This window comes from Sorghum bicolor, chromosome 3, assembly GCF_000003195.3.
Source record: "Sorghum bicolor cultivar BTx623 chromosome 3, Sorghum_bicolor_NCBIv3, whole genome shotgun sequence".
NCBI classification, from domain to species: Eukaryota; Viridiplantae; Streptophyta; class Magnoliopsida; order Poales; family Poaceae; genus Sorghum; species Sorghum bicolor.
Genome location: NC_012872.2, coordinates 2009399 through 2018602, shown reverse-complemented (window position 1 = coordinate 2018602; position 9204 = coordinate 2009399). Strand labels below are relative to the sequence as shown.

At 45.0% G+C, this 9204-nt stretch overlaps 1 protein-coding gene across 3 annotated transcripts; it reads left to right on the top strand.

Annotated features, from left to right (window-relative positions):
• Nucleotides 283–7392, top strand: LOC110433790 (SCAR-like protein 2). Of its 3 annotated transcripts, none has more exons than XM_021456384.1 (10): nt 283–847; nt 1795–1958; nt 2105–2228; nt 2288–2420; nt 2528–2631; nt 2762–5774; nt 5877–5969; nt 6557–6667; nt 6807–6914; nt 6988–7392. In XM_021456384.1, exons 1-10 carry the CDS (start codon nt 627–629, stop codon nt 7033–7035), a joined length of 4119 nt encoding a protein of 1372 aa, XP_021312059.1. In that variant the 5' UTR covers nt 283–626; the 3' UTR covers nt 7036–7392. The 3 variants fall into 3 exon arrangements, with proteins under 3 accessions (XP_021312059.1, XP_021312060.1, XP_021312061.1); XM_021456385.1 differs by having other exon boundaries at nt 2765–5774; nt 6988–7313; XM_021456386.1 differs by lacking the exons at nt 6807–6914; nt 6988–7392 and adding an exon at nt 6383–6467.

Below are 9204 nucleotides of genomic sequence, written 5' to 3'. Positions count from 1 at the left end.
CCGGCAGAAACCGCGGCCTGACCCGGCGGACGCGGACCCTGACTGGAACCGCAACAGCAAGCAAAACAGCCGCCGCACCAGCGCACGCACACGAACGCACCCGACCCACCTGCGGCGCTGGACCCGAGTGGATGTGGATGTGGATGTGGACGGGAGGCCGGAGGGAGCCGCAGCCGCCCGCACGACAGAGAGCACAGGCGGCCGCGCCCGCCCGCTCCTACCACCACACCGCACCGCCACTTACCCCTCGTGCCGCCGCGCTGCCTTTTCCTCCCCGCGTCCCTTTCGTCCCGCACCTTGTCGGAGACCGACGCGCCCCCCATCTCCGCCCTCCGCTCCTCCTCCTCCCCTCCCGTCCCCTCCCGCTCTCCAGTCCACCTCACGCTCACACTCCCTCAGCCGCCATCCTACTGCCTTCCCTCCTCCTCATCTTCCTTGCGGGGGCGGCAACCAGGCCACAGGCGGCAGACTGACGCCGCGCACCTGCTCCCACTCCCGCTCACGCTCCTCCCACCGCGCCACCAAAATAAAAGTAGCCGTTGCGGCGTCGCGTCGGCGAGCACAGCACAGCGGCTCGGCTGCATGAGGGGGCGGCTGCGGAGGCCGTGACGAGGAGGCGGAGAACGATGCCGCTGGTCAGGTTCGAGGTGCGGAATGAGGTGGGGCTGGGGGACCCCGGCCTCTACGGCGGCGGAGCCGCTGCAGCCGGGGCCGCCGCCGTGGCGGGGAACAGGGGAGCCACTGCCTCCGCCGCCGCCGCGGGGGAAGAGGAGCCCAAGGCGCTGCTCGAGGGCGTCGCCGTCGCGGGGCTCGTCGGGATCCTGCGCCAGCTCGGAGATCTCGCGGAGTAAGGCCCTGCTCCCTCGCTCCCTCGTCCTGCCCGGTTTATGCGTGCTTCGAGCTGGCGGCCGTGCGCCTCTGTGGTCTGGTTCCCGGCGGCTGGGATCTACTGCGCTACGTGTCTAGCGGCTCCCGGCGGGGACTTCGGCACTGGTTGGGGTGTTTGGTTTCGGCCTGTGGTTTGGAGTTGTATGAAGTAGTGGGATCTGCGGCATCTGCCGTTGTGGTGGTTGAATTTGCTTATCGAATGAGCGCAGCGCAGTGCTGTGCCATAGGAATGGGAATCGTTAGAGCAGTGCTTCTGTGTGCCAGCTATTGAAGGAATTGAATGTCCTTTTGTAGCAGCAGTGGCGGTGTTCGGGTTTTGTGCTTTCTGAGATCTAGTGCTAGGTTTGGATTGGATAGGATAGTGCAATTCAGGTTTTTGGAGCGGAACAGCTATATCTGCTGGGATCATTCAGGCGGTTTTTGGCCGCATTCGCTCGGTAGAGGAGGCATGCTTAGCCGAACTAGTGCTAATTGATTGTGTGCGCCGGGTGTGATGTGGAGGTCTTAGGTAAGATCTTGTCTTACCTTAGAATTTATGTTTGCGGAAAGTCTCTTTTTAATCTTATATATGAAACAACCAGTGATTTCCGAAAAGGCTCTGTTTTAGATTGCTTAGTGGCTGACTGGATGCATTTTGGCTGACTTGATGTTGTTAAATGTTTGTCTTGAGGGTTCTTTGCTAATTTTGGCTGGAGAATCTCCATGGGTTCTGGTAATTGCCGTTTCTTGCTAGGGAAAAACCGTTGCCACTCTGAGGGGTTTGTTTGTCTGTTAATGCTTCTATAATTTTTCCCGTTTTATAAGTGCTCTGCGCAGTTTTAGTTACGTACCGTGTTTCTTGATATGCTAATAAATTTTTCATAAATAGTATTTGGTGAAATTGATGTGCTGCTTTGGTTATACCAGATTTGCGGCTGATGTTTTCCATGATCTACACGAGCAAGTTATAGCTACGTCTGCCAGGGGTCGTAAGGTGCTGACTCGAGTACAGAACATTGAAGCAGCACTTCCATCTCTTGAAAAAGCTGTGAAGAATCAGAAGAGTCACATACATTTTGCCTATGTTCCGGGTAATTTTTTATTTACTTCATCGATGTCTAAAAGTACCCCGATCATGAGAGTCCATCCTAATAATTGAACGCCTCTCTTGTCCATCTTGAATTTTTTGATATCAAGATTATCTTGCAATCTTACTGAATTTACTGATAAAACACAGGCTCTGATTGGCACACTCAGCTTCAAAATGAGCAAAATCACCTGCTAGCGAGTGATCTGCCTCGTTTTATGATGGATTCCTATGAAGAATGCCGAGATCCACCACGGCTTTACCTTCTCGATAAGTAAGTGCGGGAACTTTCCTTAATAAACATTTTTTGGTATCTAAATTACTGCCTTCCAGATTTGATACTGCTGGCGCGGGGGCTTGTGTAAAGAGATATTCTGATCCATCCTATTTCAAGAAAGCATGGGATATGACGAGAGCAGACAAAACTGCTAATCTACAAAGAGAAAAGAGATCGCAGAAAATTAAGGTTATATTTTTCATTCTCACTTTCTGAAGTTGATATCAGTGCTTAGTAATCTTTTGTCATGTTTGAAACTTGCCAAAAGACTTAATAGAGCTTATGAACTTATACAGAGAAAAGGATCACGACTAAGGGAGCCATATCATGGGCAAGCCACATCTAGGCATAGGGGCACTGAATTTCAGCGATCACTTACTGCTGGCCAACTTGTTAACAGGTGTTGCACATTCCATACTTTAAGATACAATAATCGTGTATCCAGTATTCCAGTTCATCTTCTATGGTTGTTCCCTTTTTATATTTGAATGGCCTATCCAGAACCACATTGTTAATAGTTTATTTTCCAGCAGGCAGTTTGCATCTCCCAGCAACGATGGTCAGAGCATCTCAGAGCATAGGTCTACACCTGACGCAAGATCTAATCCTGACAATATAAGCAGATCTTCTTCTCTTAGTTCGAAGACACAACTGAGTTCAGTAGAACAAGCTTTTGATGCAAAACCTTCTGCAGTTCCTCACGAGAATGGCCATGGCAAGTCATTGGATACTAAGTTGCAAAAGCCTGGTGGTCTGCCTTCACGCATACTACTTAATGGCACCAGCGTGGATGATCATAGTGACTATTTGAAGCATTGTTCCCAGGCAGGTGATATGGTTCCTAGATCACCTCATGTTAAATGGGATGAAAAGGCTGCAATTATCATGTCTACAAGTTCTGTCTACTGTGACGATATTGTTATGGATAAGGCTGAAGATGCAGAACCTACATGTATTAGCTCTGTGCAGAAAGAAACTGGCCATAAGGTAATGGATGCCTTGGAGCAGCAAGATGCCTTACTTAAAAAGACAAAATCACTGTTAGTGCCATCAGTCTTGAACCACCATGATGACATTCCAGGAGAAGCCGACAACTACATGGATGCACTTAATACACTTGAATCTGAGACAGAAACTGAATCTGAATTTCAAACTAAGAATCAAGGGGTGCCAGCACCTTCCTTCAATGCTGAAGCACCTCAAGTGGGGGCAATTGATAATATTGTTCCACAGTGTCCCGATTCCTATGTTGCTGATTTTACTGACACATGTCAAGAATCTGGTATTCTTTGTGCTTCAGAAAGAGCAATTGATTTTCCCAGTTTGTCAAATGCAGATTCTCTTGAGGTCTCACAACTAGAAGTTTCAGACTATACATCTGTAAGTCCCTATAGAGAGTCATCTGTCACCACTAATATCCATGAGAGTGGTGCAGAGGGTGCTCGCGAAGATCCTTGTGAGATTATAGAGCCTCTGCAGGTCCATTCAGCCATACTTCCCAATGATGGATCCCCTGTTTGCAATGAAATACCCAAGAGTAAGCCAGACGATGATCTTGGGTACTTTCCCGAGATTCCTCAACCAGGTTTCTCCACCTGTTTGGTTATTCCGTCCAATAAAGAGTCTGCTGTTGCCAACGAAAACCTTGAAAGTGATGCAGAAAGTGTTGGTGATCTTATTGATGGCAATAATTTTGTATCAGGACCTAACATTGCCAACATGGTAGTTGATGAGGTGGGTTTCAAGATGGCACCTGCTGATAAAAGTTCACCTGGTGATCACTCTGATGACTCATGTGTTATTCCTGAAAGTAGGACTCAGGATTATGCTGGAAAGAGCCATGAGGGAGTTGGTGATTGTGGTGTGATTGGAGTGTCTGAATTATGTAGTGAGCCTCTTAACAAATCATCAGGTAATATATGTGCAACTCAAGATGTTCCTACAAATACGTCTACTATGTCTGCTGGTGCCAGTGAAGTGTCTAGTTCGTGGAGTGAGCCTGCAACTCAAGGTGTTCCTGCAAATGCCTCTACCACGTCTACTGTTGTACCATCTGTTAAACTCTGGACAAATGCTGGGCTCTTTGGACTTGAACCATCTAAACCTCCAGTATTTGGTGCCCAAGATGGTCCAAGGGAGGATACTCCACCTGGTTTTAAAGAAGCTCAACCAGTCCATTCAACTGAATTCACAGAACTGCACTGTTCAAAGCCGACTGAATCAGCAGTTGTAGATGTTCCAAATGGAAACACGACAATTACCAGCAGCTTTGTGGAAAAGCTTGTTGGTATCCGTCCTGGTTCTGCAAACCTCAATAGCTCAGGGGCCAATCAATCAGCAGCCAGAATACCCGATCCAATTCATAGTCATGCAGATGGGCACTCAGATTTTTCCTCATCCTTTGAGCACAATAACATGTCTGGCAAACATACTTCAATAAGTGAGCTTCTAGAATCTGAAGGAAGTGCTGAAACTGGCACCGGAATATACTCAACTGACATGAGTAATAACGTGCATATGGTGTCTGCATCAAGCTTTTCAAGCATTGCACAAAGATTTCTTGCTAATACACTTCAGAGAAGAACTTCTTCCAAATATACTGATCTTCCTATGTCATCTGAGAGGGCGAATGCTGATACAAGTGCAAAAGATGAATCTACTATAAATCCTGTTGAAACGGTATTTGCAGAGGAAACTAAGTTTGAGAACAAAACAGAAAATGGAATGGATGGATTAACCAAATCATCAATCTTTTCTAGCCGCCATTACTCTGAGAAATCGTCTCCACCACTTGAGTACATGAAAATATCTTTTCACCCTATGAGTGCATTTGAGACGTCAAAGCTGAACCTAGATTTCTGTGATGGCAATCTTCATGAAATTTCTGATGATATGATGTTACCAACATTTCAGTTACTTTCAGAGTCTTCCATTCCACAGCCAGGCAGTGGTTCTGAGTCTGAAGATGACACTTTTGGTAGGTCATATAGTTATTCTTCATATGATGATCTGAGTCCACGACTATATTCAAACTCTGAGGCGTGGGATCAAGAAGATGGAGTTGGGCTGGAGGAACATGAGTTGTATGATGATTCAAATCCGATAGGATCCTCAACAGCACCTTTATCTAGCTACATGGGATTCGAGCAGATGAACTTATCTGGCATGAAGTCAGATGATTCACTTGCAAATGTTGGGGATCAGAATGTAATAGGCACTTTAGAATCCTCCTGTACTGTTGAAGAACTTCCAAACTTTGACACATTGATGTCCAGAAGCGATGATCAAAATGGTGAAACCTCCATTCCACATAATCCGGTGAATTTGCTACCAGATGAAGATCAGTTGCCACCACCACCTCCTCTTCCCCCAATGCAGTGGAGGATGACAAGACAAACAACTTCACTAGAAGAGGAAACATGCATTACAGCTAAAGATATGCTTAGGAAAACTTCAAGCCTACCACATATACACACCTCTGCCCAGGAAGAACACCTTCCTCCAACTGCACCACTGGATCTACAAGGCAATGCTAAGGAAGTGGTATGGAGTGTTTATTTGGTTGATCCTGTTCGAATACTTGCGGTGACAAATAATTACTGCTGTTATATATCGTTAATGAAATTATCTACTTGGTATATGTAGGATGTCCAGAAAACTGGTGGAGTAAGAGAAATTACTAATCCTCCTAGTATCATTGATATAAAGTCAAGTTTGCTTCAGCAGATCAGGGATAAGGTTTGTTCTGCTCTTTCAATTGAAAAAAACCTATGTTATTCTTTATGATTTTATAGTGCTATTTTACTTTTACTATAAAAAAGCACTCCCTCTGTTCCAGATTATAAAATGTTTTGGCTTTTCTAGATTCATTGATTTTACAATGTATCTAGACATAAGTACATATCTAGATGCATAGCAAAATCTATGCATCTAGAAATGCCAAAACATCTTATAATTTGGAACGGAGGGAGTAGCTTACAAGAAACAAATGTGGCATCTTTTGGATCTGAGAGATCTCACTTTTTTTTATAAAAGAATATTCATATAGCTGTTGAATTGACCCAAAAGGATAACAAAATGGGATGCTTACCGTGAATTTGATGAACTGTGATTCAAAAAAGCTATCTGACCCACAACACGGTTTCTCACAGGCTAACCATGTCCAGCTTCCTGTGGCCATTTATTTTGTCAACTAAAACAAATACAAGTCCCAGTAATGGCCAGTTGATTCTTGAAGTTAGGAACCTCATTACCAATTTATAGTTTCTGATAGTTGCATAATATTTATGATTATTTTGTTCATTTTGCCTAATGAATTATCACAGACAGAACAGCTGAAGCTTAATAATGGACATGAAAGGTCAAAAAAAGCAGTAGGCGGTGACATTAAAAGCTTGGACGAGAGGGAGGAGTTGCTTCAGCAAATCAGGAGCAAGGTATCTTGAATATGTAGATCGTTGTACTTGCTAACAGTCTGTTGAACTCTACCTCGTCAGCATGATATGATGCTACTTTAAGAGCAGAAACCCTCCATGTAAGGCTTAGCTAACTGGTCAATATGTTTGTGTTATGCAGACCTTCAATTTAAGACGAACAAATGCATCTAAGACAGATGGCTCATCACAATCTACAGCCAATTCCAACGTTGTAGCAATTTTGGAGAAAGCAAATGCTATCCGGCAGGTTAGTACTGTGCTTATTTCCCTTCACATTACCTTCTGTGCTACTCTAGTTTCCTCATGATTTCTTCTATCAGGCTGTGGCCAGTGATGGTGGCGATGATGATACATGGAGTGATATATGACCACCTAACTGCAGACGTGCATTGTAGTCTTTTCCTGTATATTCAACTATTACAAGATGAAGTGAGAAAAATGTGAATAACATCTTTTTCTTCATTGTAATTAGGTTTTGCAGGTCTTGTTCTGTACCTTTCTTAGTTCATATTAGTGTATTCTACCGTAGGTCTCTATGGTTGTGGAAATGGCAGACCATTTTCCACATTATGTAAATGTGTCTTTATTATTTATTTATGATAGTGAGAACAGCTGATAAAAATAAGCATACTAATCTATCTTTTTATCATTGTATTGATTTTTTTTACAATGATAATAAGATGGAGCATGATGTTGCAACAAGTTGTCCTTTTAGCTGCCATCAATGAGTGCAATAATTCTGAAACGATAGGTCTCATTTGCATTACCCTGCTAACTGATGTTTTTCTTCGGAGATTTCTTTATTCCACAATTTGCGATATACTAGGCATTTATTTACTGCATTTGCTGCTTTAGGTTTACTAGTAAACTTGAGGCAGATAAAATTGCAGTGATCACTTGATGTTAATTACTATTACAGTGGTACCACGTAGTTTATTCGGTATAATTGCCATGATCATTTGTTCCTCCTCGTGCTGTTGTAAACTTGTACTACCAAGATTGCCGGCTGGACAGTCATGCCAAGGAGGTTATATCACATCCGTCTAGCTAGTAGAAGCTGAAACTACTAGTTTTGGCTTTTGCTCCATACCAGAGTATTTGAGTGGCATGATCTGAATTGTGAATAAGCATGAAAGTTAGGGCTTTAGGCTACTTCTCCCTCTTGGAAGCACTATTCTGAAAACGGGTAGATACGGGGGTTTATGTAGATTAATTTTTGTAAAATCAAACATTATTACCTCAAAATTATCCCCCCTCCCCTCTTTTTTGTGTAAAGATTAGCCTATCTGCTATTGGATTTATGTGTTGATTCAGCATAATCCCGGTTATCACTGGATTTACATATTCCATTTGAGGCTTTACTTCATTTTCTTTAAAAAAAATGTTCTCACTGTATCTGTTGGTCGAGTTCTCCTCCATCAAAAACCATCTGCAGGACTGCAGCTCTTCCACTGCCAAAGCGTTAGGCCGGCGCCTCGGTTCTGTGGGACAACCGGGCAAGGCAAGATGCACCCAAAAGTTGTAAGAGCCAAAGGAAGACTGGTTTCTGGACACTCTTCAGTTTTTACTAGGGCATAGAAAATATTGTTCATTAATTTATTGTGAAAGGAAAAATACTGTGGACATATAATCTTCACACGACGATCACGACAAACGTCCACGTCCACCGAACGTTTGTATGGCACGTATGATATTGATATGGATCCAGCTTTGCCTCCTCTAGACCGCCTTAGCCCTTAGCCACAGCGGAGACGATCGCTGGCGCCTTAACCAAGCGGTGCCGTTTTCTTTTTGCCACATGCATGTTCTGCGTCATCAGACGATGGATGATGCAAACCGCGACGCGACAGGGCGCCTGAACCGACTTCTTGCAGATTCTTGCGGCGTTCAGGACGGACGAGATCCGGCGGACGCAGCCGACGCCGCAGGACAAGATGCGGGCGAGGATGAGCTATTTTTTCGACGACACCAACCTCCGCCGCGTCGACACGGTGCTCAAGTGCATTGGCGTCGTCGACGAGTGCCTCCCCTCCCCTCCCCTACGACGCCCCGCTCATCCAGTTCTCTCAATCTCGATCTATTCTGAATGTTCGACGTCCACGGCGGAGGTGCTGATGGAGCTGAACCCGAGCAGCCGCTCATCCTCACCCGGTCAGCATGAACGGCATCGCTGCCGGCGTGCAGAGCACCGGCTGACTGCGCCAGCTGCGTCGCCGGTTTTGCGATCCTGTAGTAGGAGCGTGTGTATGTGTATTCTTGTGCGAGTGAGCTATGATTTGCAAGCTCTTTTTTTTTTTCTGAATAAAAAGGATGGTTAAAATGTGGAGAAGTACTTTGGTTCGACCGACGGATGAGGACTGCTTGGCAACTGACATGCGTTGCATTGGTCATGACTTTCGGTGTTGCATAATAAGCATGTTTCATTTTGAGTAATGACGCTGAGGCCTTAAGACAACTGTTGCTGGCTTTGCCACACCCAGAGGCCCGGATTAATCCTTAACCACGGGCTTCACCTTCTGCTTTACCAAACACCTGAA